The following is a 26,396-nucleotide window of genomic DNA, read 5'->3' as shown; positions in this document are numbered from 1 at the left end:
CTTAACACTGTCACTGTGTCTAGTCCTCAACACTATCACTGGTCTAGTCCTCAACACTATCACTGGTCTAGTCCTCAACACTATCACTGGTCTAGTCCTCAACACTATCACTGGTCTAGTCCTCAACAATATCACTGGTGTAGTCCTGAACACTATCACTGGTCTAGTCCCTAACACTATCACTGGTCTAGTCCTCAACACTATCACTGGTCTAGTCCTCAACACTATCACTGTGTCTAGTCTCTAACACTATCACTGGTCTTGTCCTCAACACGATCACTGGTCTAGTCCTGAACACTATCACTGGTCTAGTGCTGAACACTCTCACTGGTCTAGTCCTCAACACTATCACGGGCATAGTACTGAACACTATCACAGGTGTAGTCCTAACAATATCACTGGTCTAGTACTGAACACTATCACTGGTCTAGTCCTTCCCCTCCGCTCTTGCAGCAGGTTCTAGCTGTAGCAATGCAGTCACCGTACAGTCTGGCTGAGGGAGGTTTTTATACGGCTCTCTATCCCTGTGGAACGCATCTTTACCATTGGGAAGGTGTAAAGTCTCCTGTAGCTTCCGCCTGGGCTTCACTCATGGTCAAATTGAAGTCATTCCTAGATCCACTACTACTGAATCTAAATGGAATTCCAGAGGTGCGAGTTCTAATAGAGTGGATGCAGAGTTTCGTTTTTTTGTCCAGATTTCTGTTGATACCACAATAAACAATAATGTCCATGTGGACGCTCCGTTGTAACAATAACTTAAAGGTCCAAGGCAGCCGTTTTTATATCAATATCAAATCATTTCTGGGTAACAAGGAAGTACCTTGCTGTAATATATTCCCGTTAAAATAGGCACAAATAGCTTTTGAGCTTAAAACTAGAATAATTTTTTCTAGGACTATTTGGGAGTGGTCTGAGTGTGGAGGAGAAAACTGAAAACTAGCTGTTATTGGCAGAGAGATTTGGAACTCTCTTTGTTATTGGTTTATTAACCAATTTACCACATGGTGATGTCACCATGGAAAGCCGAAACTCCCTCCAATGCAAACCTGCTAATTAAAAGGAGTACAGTCAATCATATGTGTACAGTAGATCGTATTTTCAACCAGGAACTGTCAGGAAATGGCACTGATCAATTTTTTTACACTTTTTACAAAGTAATGCTAAAGTTAAACACGTCATACTGGTATGATTTCTGCTTGTATACCTTATACTTGTAATCTGCTTCATATCATATTATTGTTTGTGTTTTCTTCACGTCCTTTAGCAATCTAACTTATATAGATATTTATTTATTTTAAAAAATATATATATATTTAACCTTTATTTAATGAGGCAAGTCAGTTAAGAACAAAATCTTATTTACAATGATATTAATATAACGTTTTAGAAGTCATTTCCAAAGTATTTTGTTTTGATGTAGTTGTTTTGATGTAGTGTTGGGTTTCTTCCAGGTACAGTTCCCCTAACCTGACCATCCTGCCCCCCTCTAGTGAGGAGCTGTCCCGTAAGACAACGGCCACGCTGACATGTCTGGCCAACAAGGGCTTCCCCTCAGACTGGGCCATGAGCTGGAAAGTGGACGGCAACAACAAGAAGCAAGACGGCAAGAACGGCCTGTACAGCTGGAGCAGCACCCTGACTCTCACTGCCCAGGAGTGGATCAAGGCAGTGTCAGTAACCTGTGAGGCCCACCAGAGCTCCCAGCATCCGGTCACCCAGACCCTGGGGAGGGCTGACTGTTCTGGGTAGGACCCACCAGTCACACACCTCTGTGGACAGAGGATGTTGGTTCCTCGGCTTTGACCTGCTTTCTTCTAAGATCAGTCATTCTCTGATTTAGTGATCCCTTTTGTGTAGACTAATAGGGGGCTTGGCTTGAGTTCATGTGTCAATCCATTCTGTAGACTGAAATTTTGTTAGTTTTAGATTTGATATGATCTGCGTTTATTCACTATCATGTTTGCTTTGGTGCTTTGATAATGTAATAATAGATGAAAATAAAGATTTATTTTTGGAATGCAAATTTGTGTTGTTTCTATTAATAAACTGGATCGTATATACTAAACCTCATTTTCACTTAACATCATCATTGACCAGTAATCACAATATAGCATGTTAGTCTGTGATTTGAAGCTTAATACATGTAAAAACATAAATACAAATTCTAGAAGTGCCACTATTTCAAGAAATATAGAGTAGAGTGATAGTCTTCTCTACCTCCAACCCTGTGGGCACAGGGTTAACATCTGGTGACAGTGCTGCTCTATTCTGGGACAAGCAGAACCACCGAGCCCTGTCTATGTAAATCTGTTTCACTCCCACACCTACCAGTCTAGTTTCAGTTTCACTGCCTGGACTGAGCCAGATGTGAGTGGGTGGACTAGTTTTACTGTAACCTCTATGGTGGATTCAAAGAGGGGGAAATTCTTACAATGAATAAACCACCATTTAATAGATGACATATAAGATGGGTATTACTAAAGACAGACATTGACAGTTACTGACATGTGTCTAATGTCTGAGTTCCACATCGTTTTCCTGAAAGCAGAGGGCAAGTGTCCAGATGAAGATGGTGGAAAAATTCATTGTTGATGTGGGTTCTGTTGTCATGAAGGACAGCTCTCAGTCATGAAGTGTTAAACTCACAGGGCTATAAACACTACCAGACCATTGAAGCATGTTCCCCCCCGTAGACCTCTTGTGACACATATATTGCTTTATTTTATGGCTGGTTATGACACCTACACAAGAGTGTCAAAACCCACAAAACCTACCACGGTAGTTATTATGTCTGGTTATGACACCTACATAAGAGTGACAAAACCCACACAACCTACCACACAAGGCAAAACATTCCATTATACCCTAGCCTACTTGTCAACAGTATGTTTATGTTATATAACATTTCCTGAAATGTACCTTATTAAGTATGGTAGTATGGGTATTCGGACACGGCCACTGTCTCTTCCCACTCAGCACCTGGAGTCATACCCAACAAGCGCAGTCACTGTGAAATCTGAGGGAGGTTTTTGTATGGCTCTGTATCACTGTGTGAACACCCAGACACTGTTGGGGTTGTGTAAACTCTGACAGTAGTAATCTCCTGCATCTTCAGCCTGGACTCCACTAATGGTCAAAGTGAAGTCACTCCCAGATCCACTACCACTGAATCTAGATGGAATCCCAGACTGAAGGGTTTTAGCCAAGTATATTAGGAGTTCAGGAGCTCCTCCAGGTTTCTGTTGATACCAGGCCAACCTCTGTCCATGTCTATCACTGTATACTGCACTGCTGGTCTTACAGCTGAGACTGACTAAGTCACCCACTGAAATAGTTTTCACTGCAGGAGTCTGAGTCACAGTGACCTGGCCTCTAGACTCTGAAAAATAAATGTAATTAACATTTAATCGTGCATTCATTTGCTCATTGCTTTACAAAATAATGACTTTACAATAACATAATGGTATTTACTTTAATAAGGTTAGGTAACTACAGTCAAGGTAATTTTCTGTCAACTATATTACCTTGAAGATGGAGGGCAAATATCCAGATGAAGATGGTGATAAAAGTCATGGTTGTTGTGGGTTCTGTTGTCATGAAGGACAGCTCTCAGTCATGAAGTGTTAAACTCACAGGGCTATAAATACTCACAGAGCACTGAAGCATGTGCTGCCAATGCAAACTATCATATGTAAATAGTCTTACTGCTAGTACCTACATTCATAACTGTTAGCTATATAACTACATACAGATTATGCAGATACAGAATATTTTATCGTGTTTTAAATAACTTATACTGTAAATCAGTGATCTAAGAGGAAAATGTAATTATCTAAGTGTGTCAGTGGATTATACTCATAACCCAGGATTATCAGTCCCTATTGCGTTATTCCAGTACTTCAGTACCATCAGTCCCTATTGTATTATAATAGTACTTCAGTACTATCAGTCCCTATTGCGTTATTCCAGTACTTCAGTACTATCAGTCCCTATTGAGTTGTACTAGTACTTCAGTACTATCAGTCCCTATTGTATTATATTAGTAGTTCAGTACTATCTGTCCCTATTGTATTATATTTGTACTTCAGTACTATCAGTCGCTATTGTATTATATTTGTACTTCAGTACTATCAGTCCCTATTGTATTATTTTAGTAGTTCAGTACTATCTGTCCCTATTGTATTATATTTGTACTTCAGTACTATCAGTCGCTATTGTATTATATTTGTACTTCAGTACTATCAGTCCCTATTGTATTATTTTAGTAGTTCAGTACTATCAGTCCCTATTGTATTATTTTAGTAGTTCAGTACTATCAGTCCCTATTCTGCCCTGCAAAGGCAAAACTCAGTAACAACGAAGCTGGTCAAAAATCTTTGATCTGTTGTAATGGCCAAGTATATTACCTGATTAACGTGGTATTTAGTTTCCTGACACAATAACAATAACAAGACAGTTGACAGTTGGTTATCAGAAATTGCTGTCTGTCTATACAGAAAAATACTTTTAAGTCAGATTTTGAAGATTTGCCATTGTTGGGCATTATTGTATTATACTAGCACTTCAGTATTCAGGGTGGGACTGAGAGTGCTCTGTGTGTCAAGGCGCCTGCCCATTCATGTGTGATGGAGGTTTTTGTACGGCGACTTAACCATTATGAATCGTTGTGGTGGACTTTTGGAAGCGGCACAAAACTAGTGCTGAAAAGTAAGTACATTTTTGTCTTCTCTCATTAAAACAAAATGTAATCATACTATGAACAACGTTATGAGATGTTATCTTCTCCAGAATAAATACTTCAAGGCTATATCTTTTTAGAGATTTCTGGGGACAGATAGGGAGATTGGTAAATGGCAGAGTCACCAAAGTTAGAGAATTGTTCACGTACCACCAAGTTTATACTCTAACATGTGATTTAAAAAGAGGACATTTTGATACACAGTATTGCATGTCAGCTCATTGTTGTGTCAATATGTTGCAACTACTTCTCTATAATATAAGCAACACTTTGTATTGTATTCATCGTAGATGTTAACACTGACATGGTTTAAAGGGGAACCTCATCTATAGTTTTAAATAGTACTTTGAGGTCATTTTGGCTTGTGTCTCAGAGTAGATTTGACAACATTTACATGGAGATTTACAATTTTAATAGTATATATGATTATTAAATCTGAATATGTGATATCTGTTTACTGCATGTCTTTGTAGACTATGGGACGGTTTGCCAGAAACATTAAGCTTAGTCCTGGACTAAAAAGCAAGCTCAATGGATAATCTTCATTGAAAGGGATTTTTAGTCTAGGACAAGGCTTCATCTGTGTCCAGGAAACCCCCTCTAGTATTTTGTTGCTCTTGGTGGGCTAAACTGTAGAGCATGAATGTAACATACATGTATCTGATGGATTGCTTTGTCCAAAAATATTTTCAGAGTTTATTTTTGCCTTTATCTTTATAGATTAAGTGTTTTGTTATCCTTGGTACTGTAGCTAGTTGAATATCCTGTGTGTATTGCCTCTCCTCTCCTCTCCTCTCCTCTCCTCTCCTCTCCTCTCCTCTCCTCTCCTCTCCTCTCCTCTCCTCTCCTCTCCTCTCCTAATATATTCCATGATACAGTAGTAGCAGTAGTATCTGACCCTCCTCTCTCCTCTCTCTTCTCTCCTCCAGCTGGTCCCTCTGTCAGGCCCACAGTGTCTCTGCTTCCCCCGTCCTCTGAGCAGCTCTTCGAGGGCTCGGCCACACTGGCCTGCCTGCTGAGTGGCTACTCCCCCCAGGGGGCGATGGTGAGCTGGGAGGTGGATGGGGAAGAGGTGAAGGAGGGGGTCCTGACCACCACAGAAGAAGAGAAGGGCGGCCACTACAGCCGCAGCAGCACCCTGACCCTGAGCAAGGCACGCTGGGAAGAGGGAGAGGTGTACACTTGCAGGGTCGCCCATGACGACACCAGTGATTCGGCCGCCTTCCGGAAAAGTCACTGTAGTGTCTAGTGACCGGAGAAGCCATTGTAGGGGGCTAGAGAGTCCCCACATGGTGCTGGTGAAGGAAACATTAGTGTTTTAGAGCTGAATGTTAAAGTATAGTAGTGAATAATATCAGGAGTGCTGTGTGCTAAATGAAGTATTTTGTGATTAAGTTGTAAATGTCATCTTGCTTCTGAGTTCAAATAAAGCTTGTTTTAATTGAAATATAACCACAAGAGTTACTTTAATGATCACTGTCTCATGAATAGGAAGCACATTTCATGCTAATTTATATAAAAGGGCATCTGATCCAACAAATACTCCGCAATCCTTTCTACAACTGAATGACCCTGTTATAGTGTAGCACCAATACCAGTGATAATAATTAGTGATATTTGATAATAAACCTCTAAAATCTGCTCTGAGAACTGTCACGAACTGGCTCAGAGCCCGTAACAAAAAGGGAGAAAACGTAGAGATAGGGAATAACAAAAATATATTTATTAACTAAAGTAAACAATTTACAATTATCAATGGTGTGTGCAGTCAGTAATCAGTAGTGGAAGTGAGTGGTTGCGTGCATAGATGGTGATAATGAGGGGTGTTGAAAGGTGCCAAAGCAAACAAACAAACAAACAAAACGTCCACAAAAATGCCACAACCAAATCCAACAGTGTGTCTGCATGGAGAGAGTCTCCTCAATGAATGGGGAAAAAGTGTATTTACCCCGGGACACACCCGGGCCCAGGTGTGTCCCATTTTGCTGACGACCCTCCAGGCTCCACCCACCGACATCCTATTAAGGAAAACAAGAGCAAAGAATTCGACAGACAGAGTGGGAGGGTCGTCATAGAACTCACACTGCTGAACAGTTACTTTCCATAACATATATACAGTGCATTCGGAAAGTATTCAGACCGCTTTCCTTTTTTCACATTTTTTACGTTAGAGACAGGATTGTGTCGAGGCACAGATCTGTGGAAGGGTACTAAAACATTTCTGCAGCATTGAAGGTCCCCAAGAACACAGTGGCCTTCATCATTCTTAAATGGAAGAAGTTTGGAACCACCAAGACTCTTCCTAGAGCTCGCAGCCCAGCCAAACTGAGCAATTGGGGGAGAAGGGCCTTGGTCAGGGAGGTGTGGAGATGGGCGAACCTTACAGAAGGGCAACCATCTCTGCAGCACTCCACCAATCAGGCCTTTATCGTAGAGTGACCAGATGGAAGCCACTCGTCAGTAAAAGGCACAACAGCACACTTGGAGTTTGCCAAAAGGCACCTAAAGGACTCTCAGACTATGAGCAACAAGATTCTATGGTCTGATGATGCCAAGATTGAACTCTTTGGCCTGATTGCCACACGTCATGTCTGGAGGAAACCTAGCTGTAACGAGTGTCGTACGGAGTAGACCAAGGCGCAGCGGGTTGAGTGCTCATATTCACTTTTATTTGAGACACGTAACAAGAAACCGAACGAACGACAAACAGTCTTGCAGGCTACACACAGCAATGTAAAAACAACTTCCCACAAGGGACAGGTGAAAACAGGGATACCTAAGTATGATTCTCAATCAGCAACAACGATGTACAGCTGTTCCTGATTGAGAGCCATACCAGGCCAACACAAAGAAATACACAACATAGATAGAGCATAGAAATACACAACATAGAACATAACCAAAACCCTGGAATACTCTAAACAAACACACCTCTACATAAACAACAAACCCCGAACCACATAAAACAAACACCCCCCTGCCACGTCCTGACCAAACTACAATAACAAATAACCCCTTTACTGGTCAGGACGTGACACTGGCAACATCCCTACGGTGAAGCATGGCAGCATCATGATGTGGGGATGTTTTTCAGAGGCAGGGACTGGGAAACTAGTCAGGATCAAGGGAAAGATGAACGGAGCAAAGATCCAGAAAGATCCTTGTTGAAAACCTTTGCCAGAGCATACAGGACCTCAGACTGGGGCGAAGTTTCACCTTTCAACAGGACAACGACCCTAAGCACACAGCTAAGACAACGCAGGAGTGGCTTCGGGACAAGTCTCTGAATGTCCTTGTGTGGCCCAGCCAGAGCTTGAACCCAATCGAACATCTCTGGAGAGACCTGAAAATAGCTGTGCAGCGACGCTCCCCATCCAACCTGACAGAGCTTGAGTGGATCTGCACAGAAGAATGGGAGAAATTCTCCAAATACAGATGTGCCAAGCTTGTAGCGTCATACCTAAGAAGACTCGGAGCTGTAATCACTGCCAAAGGCGCTTCAACAAAGTACAGAGTAAAGGGTCTGAATACTTTCCGAATGCAATGTATCTATAATGTTTAATTCCTAATGTGATTTTATTATATTAGATGTTTTAGCAATTGTTTTGAATAATGTGTAGTCTACACTTTTCCATTATTTTCCCCCTGGTCTTCTCTACCTCCAACACCCTGTGAATAGAGTGAACATCTGGTGACAGTGCTGCTCTATTCTGGGACAAGCAGAACCACCCAGCCCTGTCTATGCAAATCTCAGTTTCACTCCTACAACTACCAGTCTAGCAGTTGACCAGTTTCACTGCCTGAAGTACCCTGGACTGGGTCAGATGTGAGGGAGTGGACTGGTTTGAACCTCCATGGTGGATTCAGGGAGGGTGCAATAACAGATATTCCAACATGTAATCTATGACAGATAAAATGTATATTATACATTATGTAGATATATCTAATGCCTGAACCCAGCATCATGTCTTATCCACAGATATAACAGTCAGTAACCTGCTCATCAAAATAGTTAATATAATGCTAGATGATCACATCAATATCTGGTTGTGAGGTGTATATGGAGATTGTATCTAGGGGGGCTGATGCTGATGTAACATCACTTTCTTTTTCTTTACTTCTGAACATCTTATTATGCATATTGGACTGGTATTGTGGGAATTTTAATACTTCAAATAACTATTGTAGGTGCACAATAATGATGAGGATGATGATGGGGAACATGTGATCTGAATGATGCTTTCTAAACATATTCAAAGTTGACTTCACTACACCAGTGGTCCATGTCACTGTGTCTTCTATGACAGAACCTCATGTTGTTTTGATGGGTTATGATCATGTTATATCATCTCAGTAAATATGGTTGAATCTTTGCTAGAAACTCACGACCTGACTGGGGGATCTTGCAGAGACTGGGATATTTATTCTGAAATAATGTGAGACATTATTTCACATAAATGGAGTCCATTCAACTTATTGTCTGAAATGTTAATTCAAGGTTTGTTTGCTATAGCAAAAGGGAAGGAATCTGTATGTAGTCTGGACCTATGGGTGTTTTCAGTTCAGAAATACTTATAAGTTCTGTGTCATTGTACTGGATCATCTCCTCCCGTCAGCACCTGCAGTAGGTCCCAGCTGTAGCAGTACAGTCACTGTGCAGTCTGACTGAGGGAGGTTTTTGAATGGCTCTGTATCACTGTGTGAACTCTCCACCACTGTGGTAACTCTGACAGTAGTAATCTCCTGCATCTTCAGCCTGGACTCCACTGATAGTCAGAGTGAAGTCACTACGAGGTCAACTACCACTGAATCTAGATGAAGTCCCAGACTGAAGTGTTGATGCATACCAAGTAAGGAGTTTAGGAGCTCCTCCAGATTTCTGTTGGTACCAGGCTAGATTGTTATACACATTACTGCTGGTTTTACAGTTCAGAGAGACTGTCTGTCCTGGGAGAACAGTTTTCACTGCAGGAATCTGGTGTCCCAGCGACCTGTCCTCTGGATTCTGAAACAGAAATATTTAAGATCTCAGAGAACATTTGGTCATGTTGCCTAAATCTGTCCAAGTCTCATTTTCTCAATTTGAAACTAAATTAAGATTAAACATTTAAATAATAAACTGACTTTAGACCAACAGAATATAAATCATACCTTGAATTAAAGACATCAATATCCACACAACGCTCACAATAAGTCATTGTTGAAGTTCTGTTGTTATGTCGGACAGCTCTCAGTTATGTGTTAAACTCACTGGGCTATGAACACTCCCAGAGCATTGAAGCATTTGCTGCCAATGCAAAGTTTCCTATGTAAATATTATTCCTGGTAAGGACCCACATCCAATTGTTAACTATGATTCAGATTATTTGATCATATTTTAAATAACTACTACTGTAAATCAGTGATTCAGACGAACATTTAATTATCTGCATTCTTCAGTGGACTATATTCATAACCCAGAACTATCAGTCCCAATTGTATTATACTAGTACTTCAGTACTATCAGTCCCTATTGTATTATACTAGTACTTCAGAACTATCAGTCTCTATTGTATTATACTAGTACTTCAGGATTATCAGTCCCTATTCTGCCCTACAAAGGCGAATTTCGTAAAAAATCTTTGATCTGGCCAGGTATATTATCTTATTAATGTAATATGTAGTTTCTTGACACAAAATCAAGCCAGGTGATCAGAATATATAATGGGTTATCAGAAATTGATGTCTGTCTATACAGAATAATACTTTGAAGTCAGATTTTGCAGTAAAATAAAATTATATAGTTAATGCGTTTTGCCTTTATTGGGCAGTATTGTATTATACTAGTAGTTCAGTACTATCAGTGCCTATTGTATTATACTAGTACTTCAGTACTATCAGTCCCTATTGTAGTGTACTAGTATTTCAGTACTATTAAGGTGGTACTGAGAGTGCTCTGTGTGTGAATGTGCTCACTCTTATGTGAAGGACTTCACCAGCATGAATCACTGCGGTGGACTTTTGGAAGCGGCACAAAACTGGTGCTATAAAGTAAATCCATTTTTGTATTCTCTCATTAAAAGAAAATGTAACCATGCAATTGAACAACGTTATGAGATGTTATCTTCTCCAGAGGAAAGACTTTCAGGCTGTTTCTTTTTAATAATGTCTGTGAACACATTGGTAGAGGGCAGAGTCACCGAAGTGAGAGAATTGTCCACGTACCACCAACCTTAAGTAACAATAATAAAAAATAAACCTCTAAGATCTGCTTTCAGAACTCACACTGCTAAACAGTTGCTTTCCATAACATATACAGTTGAAATCGGAAGTGTACATACACTTATGTTGGCGTGATTAAAACTAGTTTTTCAACCACTCCACACATTTCTTGTTAACAAACTATTGTTTTGGCAAGTTGGTTAGGACATCTACTTTGTGCATGACACAAGTAATTTTTCCGACAATTGTTAACAGACAGATTATTTCACTTATAACTCACTGTATCACAATTCCAGTGGGTCAGAAGTTTACATACACTAAGTTGACTGTGCCTTTAAACAGCTTGGAAAATTCCAGAAAATGATGTCATGGCTTTAGAAGCTTCTGATAGGCTAATTGACATAATTTGAGTCAATTGGAGGTGTACCTGTGGATGTATTTCAAGGGTTACCTTCAAACTCAGTGCCTCTTTGTTTGACATCATGGGGAAATCAGCCAAGACCTCAGAAAAAAATTGTAAACCTCCACAAGTCTGGTTCATCCTTGGGAGCAATTTCCAAACGCCTGAAGGTACCACGTTCATCTGTACAAACAATAGTACGCAAGTATAAACACCATGGGACCATGCAGCCATCATACCGCTCAGAAAGGAGACGCATTCTGTCTCCTAGAGATAACGATAGACATAACCTGAAAGGCCGCTCAGCAAGGAAGAAGCCACTGCTCCAAAACCGCCATAAAAAAGCCAGACTATGATTGGCAACTGCACATGGGGACAAAGATCGTACTTTTGGAGAAATCTCCTCTGGTCTGAAATAGAACTGTTTGGCCATAATGACCATCATTATGTTTGGAGTAAAAAGGGGGAGGCTTGCAAGCCGAAGAACACCATCCCAACCGTGAATCACGGGGGTGGCAGCATTATGTTCTGGGGGTGCTTTGCTGCAGGAGGGACTGGTGCACTTCAAAATAGATGGCATCATGAAGGAGAAAAATGATGTGGATATATTGAAGCAACATCTCGACACAGTCAGGAAGTTAAAGTTTGGTCGCAAACGGGTTTTCCAAATGGACCATGACCTCAAGCATACTTCCAAAGTTGTGGCAAAATGGCTTAAGGACAACAAAGTCAAGGTATTGGAGTGGCCATCACAAAGCCCTGACCTCAATCCTATAGAACATTTGTGGGCAGAACTGAAAAAGTGTGTGCGAGCAAGGAGGCCTACAAACCTGACTCAGTTACACCAGCTCTGTTAGGAGGAATGGGCCAAAATTCACCCAACTTATTGTGGGAAGCTTGTGGAAGACTACCCAAAACGTTTGACGCAAGTTAAACAATTTAAAGGCGATGCTACTGTTGTGGTTCGTTTCCTTGTTCCTTATCCATCATTGGCTCTTTGGTGAAATTAGCATTATGACAATATCTTTAATTAAATCATTCAAAAACCATTATTAATGCAATTGCAAACAGAAGTTGACAACAAGAACATAACGCATGTTTCCGAGTCAGTTCTGCATCAAAGAAAAGGTCCCAAGTTATTTTAATAAACCCAAAGTCCAGCCCGAGTGATGTCACTGCCTACATCATTATCTTTTACTCATGAGACCAAAACCATGCCTACTCAACACTAAAACTCTTGTTTATATAGCTATCTAAAAGCTTAGCAGTAAATGTCCAAGTTGATGTATAGTGGAATGTCTAACTAATCTCTTATCTCACACTCCCCTGCAGAGTTCTGTCTTCACAGTCACACATTTCTCAGAGGGGTCTCTTTATAAGAGGCAAAGAGACCAGAAAACAGCTGTGGAACAATTCTAAACCTCTATAATGAATATATATTGTTCATCTGTAGTCTAGGACCCTATAAATGTAAGGAGGGCAGGGTCTTATAACCCCTCCCCTTCTATTAATACAAAATAAGCATAATCAATTATTATAATACATCAAACATTTGGTACAGTCCCTATCATGACCCCTAGGTGAACCCCCTTCATTTCCCCCTTTGAGACTAATTTGTCTCACAGCTTCAATCATAATATTCTCCTCTGAAATCAAATAGATTAGGCAAATCCCCCGGATCCATTTGATCCCAGGGATGGCCTTCTAAAGGGAGGAACAACTCCTTAGGTTCCTGGAATGCTGGTGGGGGTGGGGTGAGTCTGTCTATACTCCCATTCCTTCCAAGTCCTGGGAAGAACCACACGAGTTGAATAAACAATGGGATTAAGAGAAACCAGAATTAGACCCAGTATCCCCTTCAGCACGATTTGTATCATCTTCCACCAACACCATCATTCCAGCATGTTCAGGAGCAGTTACAGTCATTTTCTTACAAATATAAACAGTAATCAAAATCACCAAACCTCCTACAAGTATAGGAGTAAACAATGAAAACAAAGTCAACATAACTTTTCCCATCACATTTCCACATTTAGCATTAAACCAGTCACCAATTTTGTCAAAAAAAGATTTTTCAGATTTTGAGAGAGTTTTACTAAGATCAGCAATCTTGTCAATTATTGCAGTCATATTCTCAGAGGAGTCAGGGAGGAGAATAACACAATTTTCAGGATCAATATTACCTAGTACGTTACAGTGTCCTCCTTCCTTCGCCAAAAGATAATCTAAAGCAAACTCATGACGGCTGACGACTGCTTTCAGATTTTGGACATCTAATGAGAGTTGGCTAAATCCTCGGATTGTTAAATTCATATGGGCCTGTAAAGAATAGGTTAAATTGTTTACCCACTTTCCTAGGACAGCCACACCCCAGGAGGGTATGATTGACATACCAAAACTCTCACCCGGGTGTAGGACATGACCATAGGCTTCCTGATTGTCTGGGATGAGTCGTTTGGCACGCTGCAGTACCCCAGAGTTGGTTTTACCTGTCTCATTGAAAAGATCGGTGACCGTAATTCTTAACATGTACATTTCTGTTCTCCCCAAACAACAACATCCCCCCCCATCCAGGAGGTTAAGTGAGATACCCCTTATCACTGCATACCCACATCCATCCAAAAGGTGCTCCCATGCCTTCCTCTATCCTGGAAATGTTGACACCTGTCACCTGTTACTGTAAGTCTAACACACTAATATCCCCTTTAGCATAGTTTCTCCTATCACTATACTCTTCTCTCAGTTGACCCATATATTCATGACAAGCTCTAGTATCTCCCATATCTTCCCTCTACCACATTAGGTAAGTTTGCTCCCTTCTTGTGACCACCCCAACATACGTGTCCCATAATCCCCAAATGTTCAACAGTCTTTCTAGCCAAGCACATTATTATACATAAAGCAACAGCAAAACACAGTAGTCCTACCAGAAATGGAAAAATCATGGCAGACATGAACATCATTTCCTTACCCATCACATTTCCAAATACACCATTAAACCAGTGTCCAATTTGGTCAAAGATGGTGTTGTCAGCTTTTCACAGAGTACCTCCTAATTTAGCCAGGTCATTAATAATAGCTGTCATGTTGTCAGAGGAGTCAGGAAGCAAAATGACACAGTAATCCAAGCGATTTTCTTGTTTCACAACCATAGTGTGTGTGTATGATGGTTTCCTCGACATCTGATGACTCTTCAGGTTCTGTGGCTGAACCCTCTGTTGGTTCTTCTGACCTTTGGTCTCGGCCTTCTGCTCCTGTCCTTTGGCTCGAACCTTCTTCCTCCTTCAGATGTGCTCAGGGCCCTGCTCTCCCTCCTTCCAGTCACTCATCCATGGCTTCCTCTCTGGGAGATGCTTGCAGTGGGAGAGATGATGATGCTAGCCGGACCTCTCCTCTACCCGCAGGGCTTTTGGTGTTACCATGGTTACCTGGAACAGACCCATCCATCGTGGTTGATTCCATTTTCGCTTGTGGACCCTGAGTTTCATCCATTCTCCAGCGTTTATGGGTAGCTCGTCAGGGTCTTCACCTGGGATTGGTTCTGTTGCTTTCCTAGTGTGAGAGTGGAGAAAACTTACAACAGAAGTTAGTTCCTTCATGTACTCAAGATGGTCACACTATATCTCAGTTATGTCTATCTGTCTGTCAGTCATAGGTCTCACTCCTGGGGTGTTCATTGGTTGTCTTGTTAACATTTCATAAAGGTGTACACCTAGTACCTTTGTTAAGGCTGCTGAACATTTTCATACGGACAAGAGGCAATCCCTCTACCCATGTCATTCCTGTGGAATGGCATAGTTTGACAAGGGAGCCTTTCAGGGTCCAGATTAGCCCTCAGTAACTCTCGTTACTCCGTGGTTGAGAGATGGACACAAACCTCTGGTCAACACCCATCATTTTGGCCATTTGGGTAACCACATCTCCTATGAGATGGGCCCCATTGTCTGCAGACAAACCTCAGGCACTCCGAACCTGAGTATAAACTCCCTAACTAGCAATTTTGCAACTGTTCGCGCATCACAGTTGGTGGTGGGATGGTTCCAACCACCTGGTAAACCTGTCAATTACCAACAGGCAGTATCTCTTTCTTTCTTTTCGCTCTACCATGTCTATGAAATCCATAGCTAGGTAGACAAAAGATACTTTTGGAGTGGGGAACTTCCCTGGTTGCAGTGGAGTTCCCTTGTCTATATTATATAACAAACATGTCGCACAACCATAAATGAACTGTTTTACGTGCTAATTTAATTTGGGGTCAAATTTTCAAACATTCTCCTCCTCCATTCTCCTCTCATATCCCCTTTGACGAATGGCTCACTTCATGAGCCAATCGTCAAATATTAAAGATCATTGGCTGATGGTAAACCGGGCATGCCAGATAAAAGATGTAGCCATAAGCCAGGCCTAGGACAGAGAGCACACCATCTCTCCCTCCACACCTGGTGATTGAGAATACCAGCCTGCTGCTGTTTCTCAAGATCAGTAGTTTCAAATGACACAAACAAATAAAAAAATGAAATGCATGTGCGTGACAATGGGAAACAGCCAATTTGGCCGCCTCATCAATTCTAGCATTATCACACCAATCCGTGTATGCCTCAACCTTAACAATAGCCAATGTGTTAGGTTTTCACATAGCTTCAATCAACTGTTCAACATAAGGTCTGTTTTTAGTAGGTGTGCCTGTGGTATTAGTAAACTCTCTTGCTTTCCAAACCCTACTAGCATATGCTGAATCTGAGTAGAAAGTAAGGGCCTTCCCTTCCCCCAATTCACAAGCTGTGTTCAGAGCTAATAAATCTGCCTGTTGCGCTGATAAATGGTCTGGTAGGGGCCGTATAACCTCAATATCACCTTCCACATCTACTACAGCTAATCATACATGTTTCTTCCCTGTGCTTTGATCTATATAAGCAAAACTATCAATGAACAGCACCGTGTCAGAGTCAAGCAGAGGTTCATCAAACAAGTCTTTGTTCAGTACACATTCCTGGGCTGTCCAGATGTCCCTGTTGTTGTTACTGATGATTTGCTCAGGGAAGCTCCAACAACTTGTCCAGGTTTGCATGCCCCAACTTCCCACAGGTCCAGCATTGAGTGTTTGTCCAGTAACGAGGGGCTCTAGTGGTCCCATATCCTCTTCCAGTCCATGGTTGTGGTGAGCCTGTAGAAACAACTTGAGCAGATGTCTTGCATCTTCCAGTCTGTTCCTTTTTGTAGAGTGAGTTGGGATGGCGAGGAAAAACTCCCTCCAGGAACTGTGCCTCCTTTTTCTTCCAGCACCATCATTCCCATCACAGTTTCTGATACAAGGGCACTCGTCATCCCCTTCCTTTTGTCAATTTTTCTTGTCTGAATTATTTGAAAACCCGAAACATAAAATGTGCAATATACATAAACATCTGCCATCTGCAACCTTGTCTTGTTGAATGATCCAGCCATTCGATATCTATTTTCTCCTGCCATCTCTGTCCAGACATGCCATTTCTCAAAAGTGAATGTAAATTCCACAGCAGGATACTTCTCTTGCATATATTCAACAGGCGTGACAGGCTTCATTGCTCCTATCTCCTCATTCTGGTTTGACTGTTCCATGGTGCTCCGGCTTTTTTTAATTTAGATAGTCTGCGTGTAATGTGTTTTCCAATTTCTATAGGGTTATTCTAAAGTGTGTAGGAATATGCCTATATAAATTACTCTCTATCTCCTTTCAGTGTGTGTTAAACAGTGGGTGATACTGTAATCCTAATGCTACTCTCACTTAATGCAGGCTATAGTGAATGTTTCTACTTAGACTCAAATATATTGTAACGACCCGGTATTGTGTTCTGTGTTTGTGGGTGTGTTATGGTTCTCATGGCTACTAGCAGGGGTTAAATATGTCAGGACAGAGGGAAAGGTTGGGGGGGGTATGATGGGTAATCCCGCGGGATTTGAAAATGCATAAATAGGGATTACTGTCTCATCTTCTTTCTTTTTCTGTTCGGAGCCCGACATGATATAATTGTGTACGCTCGGCATTTAGCGGCGTGGGCTGTGGCCTGAACAATAGCCCAGTTTAGGAATAAACCTGTGTTCTGACCTATACACCTAGAGTCCGTCTCTTTTCCCTTTATGACCCAGCCGGGTCATTACATTGGTGTCAGAAGTGCTTTCGAACTACGGGATCGAGACTAGGCGAGATAGCTGTTCAGTATAGGCCGGGTTGGCTTTAGCGTGACTCGCATCTACGGTCATGATGCTTGGGGCGAGGCGGAAAATTAAGGAAGAGTCGGACAATGTGTCCGTTGTGGGCTCGGGGGTACCCGGTCGGGAGGGTCGGGCGGCGACTGCCGTAGAAGAGCTGGAGGGCCACATGGCGGGAGTTAAATTGTCAGTCAGCAAGATGGCAGAACTGGCGGGTTTTCCTTCACACCGCTCGAGAGCAGACGTCACGGCGACGGGGATATCGACGTCACCGGGTGCGGAAATGGCGGGGCCTGCTTATGTAAACAGAGATGGCAGCGGCCTATTGCCATTAGCCACGGTAGCGGCTAAACTACCAAAGTTCAATGGACAAGGTAAATGGGAAGTTTTTTTCACTCAATTCGAGTTGTTGGCTAGAGCTGGGAGGTGGTCTGACGAGACGAAAGCGTTACAGCTTGCCCTGAGCCTGGCAGAGGAGGCGTCGGAATGCCTGTTAACGCTAGCCCCGGACGAGAGGGGCGACTACGGTGCGCTAGTGGAGGCATTGGGGGGCCGTTTCGGCAGCGACGCGCAGCCCAACATAATGCGGATTGAACTGAGTAACAAAAAGAGACTTCAGGGGGAATCATTAAAGGCGTTGGCAAGTGGTATTCTGAGCCTGACCAGGCGGGCTTATGCAACTATGCCGATTGGGGTGCAAGACGAGCTGGCACGGGACAGTTTTATTAGAGCGCTCTCTTCCACCGAACTGGGTAAGCATGTTCAGATGGCGGACCCACCATCTCTGCGGGCTGCAGTGGAGATAGCCAGGAAGAGGGAGCTGATCTGGGGTGAGTGAGTGAGAGTGGAAGTCGCCAGTCAACCAGAGGTGAGAGCAGCGGTGGCTGGGGTGCCAGGGGTCACGAAACCAGAGTGGGTCGACGAGTTGGGCGGGCTAGTCAAGACTGCTTCGCTTGTCATGGAGAGGGGCTCCAGGCAGCGTCGCAGTGTCAGCTCAACTCCTATTGTCTGCTGGGGTTGTGGCCAGCCTGGCCACATTCAGCGGGAGTGTGGCAGATTCCCCCGTCACCAGGGAAACGACGGCGGGTTCTCGCGCAGGGGGCAGCGCGGACCCACCCCCCCGGCCCCGAACCCACTGTAAGCAAAAGAGGTACCCAGCAGCGCAGACAAGAGGGTGGGGACCTGCTCCCCCAGGGTGTAGCTGCCGCCGTGTTTCCTAGTCCGGTAGTTGTGGTGGGACGTACCACCGTTGGGGACTTCTGCAATGTCATCGTCAAGGTAGAGGGGGTGGAATGTTTGGCCCTGGTCGACACGGGCTCTACAGTAACCCTGGTGAGACCAGACATACTACCTGTTGGGGTGCGGGTGGAGCCGACCCTTGTCCAGCTACGGACTGTCACGGGGGAGCTAGCCCCCATGTTAGGGAAGTGTCAGCTATCTGTGACTGTGGGGGGAGAACTGTGGGGTGTCCGGCGTGGGTAGCAGCGGTGCAGGACCCCTGTATACTGGGAATGGACTTTTTGAAAAACTGTGGGGCTCAGTTGGACTTAGCGTCGGGCACTTTGAGGCTGTCGGGGGGCCCACAGTGGGAATGTCGCCTTCGGGAGAGCCAGCAGGGGGCAGGGGCTGTCCCTCCGTCTTCCTCCAAGCTTGCAGAAACTCCACCGGTCATCCCGGCTTCTCCCTTGGTCGTTGTGCCATTCCAGCAGCTGTCTCCGGCGGCGACGGCCTTCACTCCCCATCATGGTGCAAGCACAGGCAGCTCAGTAGCCCAAAACACACTGGCTCCTTCACCCCATCAGCCCGACGGGGGGAAGGAGGAAGCTATCGACGCCGTCGAGGCTGTGTGGCTGAAGAACTGTCAGGGTCTGGATGAGAGACAACAGAGACAGTTAAAGCAGCTGCTGTTGGACTTTAAAGATAGCTTCGCTTGGGGGGAAGATGAGGTAGGACAAACGCACCTAGTTCAGCACGAAATAGACACTGGGGACGCCCGACCCATTAAAATTCGGCCCCGTCGTATTCCCCTTGCCAGGAGGGAAGCAGCAGACACAGCTATTGTTGACATGTTGCTGGCTGATTTCATTGAGCCATCAGATAGCCCATTATCCGCGCCGGTCGTCATGGTGCCTAAGAAAGGGGGTAAACTTAGGTTTTGTGTTGACTACAGGGGCCTAAATTCTGTCACCACAAAAGACTCTTATCCCCTACCGAGGATTGATGAGTCGCTAGACCACGTGAGAGGGTCCTCGTGGTTCTCCTCCCTTGATCTGCGCAGTGGCTACTGGCAGGTGCCCCTCTCGCCAGGGGCACATGAAAAAACGGCCTTCTCCACAGATAGGGGCCATTGGCAGTTCAAGGTGCTGTGCTTCGGGCTCTGTAATGCTCCTGCCACCTTTGAGAGGCTCATGGACAGAGTGCTTGCGGGGGTTCCGAGAGACGAGTGTGTTGTGTACCTAGACGACATATTGGTGCACGGCACATCGTTTGAGGGGGCAGTGGGGGCACTTAGGCGAGTGTTGGAGAGGATCTCGGGGGCGGGGCTAAAATTACATCCGGGAAAGTGCCATTTCATGCAAAGGGAGGTGGCGTTCCTGGGGCATCAGCTGGGTGGTGAGGGCATCAGCACGATGCCAGACAAAGTAGAGGCTGTGAGGGGGTGGCCAGTTCCAGGGGGAAAAAAAGAGGTTAAGAGCTTCCTGGGGCTGGCATCCTACTATCGTAGGTTTGTGAAGGGGTTTGCGGGGGTAGCGGCTTCTTTGAACTACCTTCTCAAGGAGGACACTGTTTTTCAGTGGACCGAAGAGCACCAGCGGGCGTTTGAGGCTCTCAAACGTGCCCTGATGGAGGCCCCTGTCCTGGCCTCACCAGACCCGAACCGTCCGTTCATCCTGGACACCGACGCAAGCAATGAGGGTTTGGGGGCTGTGCTGGCTCAGCGTGGTCCTGATGGGGAACACGTAGTAGCTTATTACAGCAGAACTTTTGATAAGGCTGAAAAACGCTACTGCGTGACAAGGAGAGAGCTTTTGGCTGTCGTGGCAGCAGTACGCCATTTCAAGTACTACCTGGGGGGCCTGCCGTTTGTGGTCCGGACGGATCACTCCGCCCTGCAGTGGCTTCTCTCCTTCAAGGAGACAGAGGGTCAGATTGCCCGCTGGCTGGAGGAGCTGCAACCCTACGACTTCCAGGTGGAGCACAGAGCCGGCCTTCGCCACAGCAATGCAGACGCCTTGTCCCGCCGCCCGTGTGCTGAGGATGGCTGTGGGTACTGCGCCAAACGGGTGGAGCGAGAGAGAGAACTGTGCAGGGAGGAGGGAGTCACCGCCACGGTGAGTCAGCTGAGTGTGACAGAGTGCCGGGACCTTGAGGCTGTGGACGTTGGGGAGTGGAGGCGTCGCCAGGAGGAGGACGCAGAGCTGCGTCCTGTGCTGCGGTGGGTGGAAGAGAGAAGACGACCGCCGTGGGGGGAAGTAGCCCCTCTATCACCAGTCACCAAGGGACTGTGGGCTAAATTCACAGTCCTTAGAGTGGCTGAGGGAGTGCTCCAGAGGGGGTGGAAAAAGCCAGCGACTGGAGAAATTACGTGGCAGGTAGTGGTGCCCAAAAGGCTGCAGGGGAGCGTGTTACAGCAGCTTCATGGGGGAGTTGGCGCAGGGCATTTTGGGGTCTCCAAAACGTTAAAGCGCGTGCGTAAAGGCTTCTATTGGGCCAGGCACAGGAGGGATGTTGAGGACTTTTGTAGGCAGTGCGACGAGTGTGCTGCTAAAAAGGACCTCCAGGTCAGTCACACGCCCTCCTACAACAATTCCCAGTAGGGGAGCCCATGGAGAGACTGGGGGTAGACATAGTGGGGCCGTTTCCAACCACAGACAGCGGTAACAGGTGGATTCTAACCGCTATGGACTACTTCACCAAGTGGCCGGAGGCTTACGCTCTCCCAGACCAGGAGGCAGAGACAGTAGCAGATGCGTTGGTGGGGGGAATAATCAGTCGGTTTGGGGTGCCACAGTCTATTCACAGCGACCAGGGGAGAAACTTCGAGTCACAGGTGTTCTCAGAGTTGTGTAGACGGTTAGGCGCGGAGAAGACGCGCACTACTCCGCTTCACCCCCAGAGTGATGGGCTGGTGGAAAGATTTAACAGAACGTTAGCACAGCAGCTGGCCATCGTTACCTCAAAACACCAGAGAGATTGGGACACCCACTTACCGTTTATTCTTATGGCATGTAGGTCGGCTGTTCAAGAATCGACTGCGTGCTCCCCAGCGTTACTTATGTTAGGTCGTGAGTTGCGCACCCCAGTCGAACTGACGTTTGGCCACCCTCCTGATAATGACGACGGGGTTTTGCCTGGCCCGAACTATGTGTGTCATCTGCAGAACCGGTTAGAAACGGCTCACACCTTCGCAAGAGAGCAACTCGAGAACGCAGGGGTGCGCCAAAAGCGCCACTACGACTCGCGCGCTAGGGGGAGGCACTTTGGAGCGGGGGAATGTGTGTGGCTTCACAACCCCACGCGCAAGAAGGGGCAGTGCCCAAAGCTGGACAGTGCATGGGTGGGGCCGTGTCTGGTGATAGAGAGAGTGGGGGAGGTGATGTACCGGGTGGAGGTCCCCCCACGGAGCAGGAAGGTGGTGGTCCACCGGGACCGATTGGCACCCTACAGAGGGAGGAAAACGGTAGGAAATGGGAGTGAGGTCTCTGATGTGAGCCCACGGGGACAGTCTAACGAGGAGACTCTAGCGCAACCTGAGCCGGGGATGGGGGCTGCTTCTTCGGAGGGTGCTGGAAATGACATTGGGACAGATGAGTGTTCTGGGGGTTCACCGGTGAGAGCCACGGGGAGGCACAAGAGACTGATGCGACCTCCGGGTCGTTTTAAGGATTTTGTTGTGTAACCCTAGGGGCTAGGGTTTAGAAAGGGGGGGCTATGTAACGACCCGGTATTGTGTTCTGTGTTTGTGGGTGTGTTATGGTTCTCATGGCTACTAGCAGGGGTTAAATATGTCAGGACAGAGGGAAAGGTTGGGGGGGTATGATGGGTAATCCCGCGGGATTTGAAAATGCATAAATAGGGATTACTGTCTCATCTTCTTTCTTTTTCTGTTCGGAGCCCGACATGATATAATTGTGTACGCTCGGCATTTAGCGGCGTGGGCTGTGGCCTGAACAATAGCCCAGTTTAGGAATAAACCTGTGTTCTGACCTATACACCTAGAGTCCGTCTTGTTTTGTTTTGTACACTTTGTACAAAATAATAAAACGCAGAACTACAGGATGTTTCTTAACATAACTCTTTATTAACTAGCTACAACTACATGTTAGCCTATCTCCAACCACGATCAACTGCCCATGACCTAACCGTCTGGGTGGTCTTACCCAATCACCGCACAGTATGATACGGCGGTAAAATGCATCCAATTATAATTCAGTATGTATTCACATATGAATATTACATCCCCCTTCTTTTAAACAAAATACAAATGTTTTACATATTCTAAGCTTTTCTTTTGGATACATGCTCTGTAGTTTGAACTCAAGGTAAGTAACCATTTATATTGCATAATACACCAACTGAATCAACATAGACTCTGAAACAATGATCCAACTTTTTAAACAAGGGATTCTCAGCAACTCAGCTTTCACTGTAGAAATGACATCTTAACATTTCAAACAAATACAATACCAAAGCATGTCAAGTGAACTTTCAGTAACAAGTTTACAGTCTGGAACGCTTTTAGGGCAGCGATCCGCCTACACCCTTTGACATTTCACAGGTCGAGGACAGCTCTGGGCTTGACCTCTCTTCCTGACCTTGTGCGATATGATGTTGAGCATGCTTCTGTGTCAGTCAACAGCTCTTGTGGTGTTGCAGGTAAGTGTGGTGTATGTTGTGCTGTGTGTGTGTTTAGTCCATCACGTTCTCTTTCAGGGGAACAGTTCATCTCATCAGTGTGTTGTTCTTTTGTGTTCAGTAAGTGACGACGATTGCGGCGGTACACTGCTCCTTCTGCTGTGCGGACGTGATATGAACGTTCAGTGTCAGCTGGCTGGATGACGACTGCTGGTTTCCAGAGGCCATGCTCCTGGATTCTAACTGACTCTCCGTCGATCAGTGGTGGCAGTGGTCTAGCTGACCTGTCGTAGTATCGCTTTTGTTGTTGTTGTCTCTGTGCACGTTTTTCATGCATTTCCTTGTAGCTGACAACCTCAGGTTGCAGCTGCTGGTTGGTGCTGGGAAGGGTTGAGCGAAGTCTGCGGCTCATCAACAGCTGGGCTGGTGATTTGAAGTTGTCAACTGGAGTGTTGCGGTATTCAAGGAGACTGAGGTAGGGGTCTCCCTTGTCTGCTTTTGCTTTGTCCATGAGTGATTTAGCAATCTGCACAGATTTTTCAGCAAGGCCATTACTTTGAGGGTAATGTGGGCTTGTGGTGACATGTGTTAACTCCCATGCTTTTGTGAAGGATTCAAACTCATTTGATTTGTAACAGGGCCCATTGTCAGATATTAAAGTCTCTACAATGCCATGCCTGGCAAAGGCTGCTTTCAGCTTGTGTATCACAGCTGCAGATGTGGTACTGTGAAGCTTGTCGAGTTCGAAGTATCTGCTGTAGTAGTCCACTGTTACGATGTAGTCCTCGTTGTTCCAGGTGAACAGATCGGTTGCCACAACCTGCCAGGGTCGGTCTGGGATACAGTGAGGTAACATTGGCTCTTTGGTGTTTGAGGGGCGTCTTTCAAGACAGATGGTGCATCTACCAACAATGTCCTCTATTTGTTTGCACATTCCAGGCCAAAACAAAATGTCCCGTGCTCTCTATTTGCACTTTTCCATGCCCATGTGTCCAGCATGGATCTTTGTCAAAATCTCTTCTCTGAGACTGGTAGGAATAATGATTTTCTCTCCTTTGAAAATGATTCCGTTGATCTGTGATAGTTCATCACGATGGTTCCAGAATTCTGAGACGCTCTGAGGGCATTTTCTCCTCTCCTCAGGCCATCCATCCTGTATGACTTTCCTCAGCTGTGTGAGTTGTGAGTCCTTGTCTGTTTCTGCTTGGATCTCCTTCAGTTTTGTGTCACTAACTGGTAAGTTGCTGTACACAGTGTGCACTTGCATGTCCATGCCCTCACTGAGGCTGCTGTCCTTGTAGGTAAGAAACTTCCTGGAGAGTGTGTCTGCGACAGGGATGTCTTTGCCTGGACGGTGAGTGATTGTGAAGTCGTATTTTTGTAGTTGAAGGATCATTCTCTGTAGCCTTGGCGGGGCTGCAGCTAGTGGTTTCCTCATGATTGACTCAAGGGGCTTGTGGTCGGATTCCACAATGACTTGTCGTCCATATACGTACTGATGGAAACGTTTACATCCGAACAGAATGGCATAGAGCTCCTTTTCAATTTGAGCGTAGTTGATTTCACAGTCTGTGAGAGATTTGGAAGCGTAGCCGATGGGCTTTCCTTCTTGCAGTAGCACTGCACCTAGTCCATACTTCGACGCGTCCACTTGGAGTCTGAGCTCTTTGTTGGGGTCGTAGTAGGCAAGGATTGGTCCTGGTTCTCTCGTGATCAAGTCTTTCACATTCTGGAAAGCAATGTCGTGTTGCTTGTCCCAAAGAAACTCACTGGACTGCTTTAGCAGTTGACGCAGGGGTGCATTAGCATTGGAGAGGCTGGGTGCGAACTTGGCTAAGTAGTTGACCATGCCAAGCACTGTTTCCAGCTCTGCACGGTTCTTTGGTGGCTCCATTTCTTTTATGGCTGAGATCTTCTGTGGATCTGGCTTGATTCCATTCGCTGTGAGAAGATGTCCGAAGTAGCTGACCTCTGTAGCGCTGACTGTGCTCTTCTCGGGGTTGAGCCGGACTCCTCTCTCGCGGGACCTTTGCAGCATCGCGCGGAGGTTTCGGTCGTGCTCCTCTTTGGTTCGACCATAAACAAGGATGTCGTCCACAATTGCCACAACTCCGTCGAGGCCTTCATATACTTCGTCAATCTTTCGCTGAAACTCGTCTTGGGCTGAGATAATCCCAAAAGGCAGGCGACAGAACCTGTAGCGTCCAAACGGTGTGTTGAATGTTGTGAGCTTAGATGACTCTTCTGTGAGCTTGATAGCCCAGTAGCCTGATCTAGCGTCCATGACACTGAAGTAGTGTGCTCCCGCTAGCTTGTGCGTGATACCATCTAGCGTCGGTAAAGGGTAATGGGGCCGTTTGATAGCCTTGTTCAAGTCTCTTGGGTCGAGGCATACTCGGAGCTTGCCTGTGCGTGGTTTCTCCACCACCACTAACGCGTTTACCCAGTCAGTCGGTTCTGTAACCTTGGTGACTATGTCAGATTGCTCCATGCTCTCCAACTCTTTCTTCAGACGGGCACGGAGAGCAAGGGGAATCTTTCTCGGTGGGTAGACCACAGGGGTTGCGTCTGGGTCAAGGTGAATGGTACATTCTCCTGGGAATAATCCTATTCCTGTAAAGACATCAGCAAACTCCTCCAGTACATTTTCTGTCTCTACTGGTGCTGTTACTGATAAAACTAGCTTGATGAGGTCCATGTCTAAACATGCTTTAAGACCTAGCACTGCAGGTGCTCTAGTGTCAACAACGTAAAAGTCCAACATCATGTCACTTTCCTTGTATTTGCATTTGAAAGTGCGTGTGCCTTTTACTGGGAGCTGTTCACCACCATAACCATTCAGTCTGCGCATGGTGGGCTGTAGCTCGCACTCAGATGTCAAGCTGCGGTACTTATTCAGAGGAATAATGTTTACTTGTGCACCAGTGTCTAGTTTGAACTTTAGCTTTGTGCCTTGTGTTCCTATCTCAATGTCAGCAAAGGCTTGCTCTGTCTCTGATATGTGACTTTTCT

General features: G+C 45.2%; 1 gene segment (V, D, J or C); it reads left to right on the top strand.

Moving 5' to 3' along the window:
- The first annotated feature begins 4,428 nt into the window (after nucleotides 1-4,428).
- LOC106609487 (Ig kappa chain C region, B allele-like) lies at nucleotides 4,429-6,193 on the top strand. The segment is given in 2 exon segments: nucleotides 4,429-4,710; nucleotides 5,671-6,193. Coding segments are annotated over 2 exon segments (402 nt in total).
- The last annotated feature ends 20,203 nt before the right edge of the window (nucleotides 6,194-26,396 follow it).

The sequence above is a fragment of the Salmo salar genome, chromosome ssa07, assembly GCF_905237065.1.
Source record: "Salmo salar chromosome ssa07, Ssal_v3.1, whole genome shotgun sequence".
NCBI lineage: Eukaryota > Metazoa > Chordata > Actinopteri > Salmoniformes > Salmonidae > Salmo > Salmo salar.
Note: the sequence above shows the minus strand (reverse complement) of the source record. Positions and strands in the feature narration are given on the sequence as shown.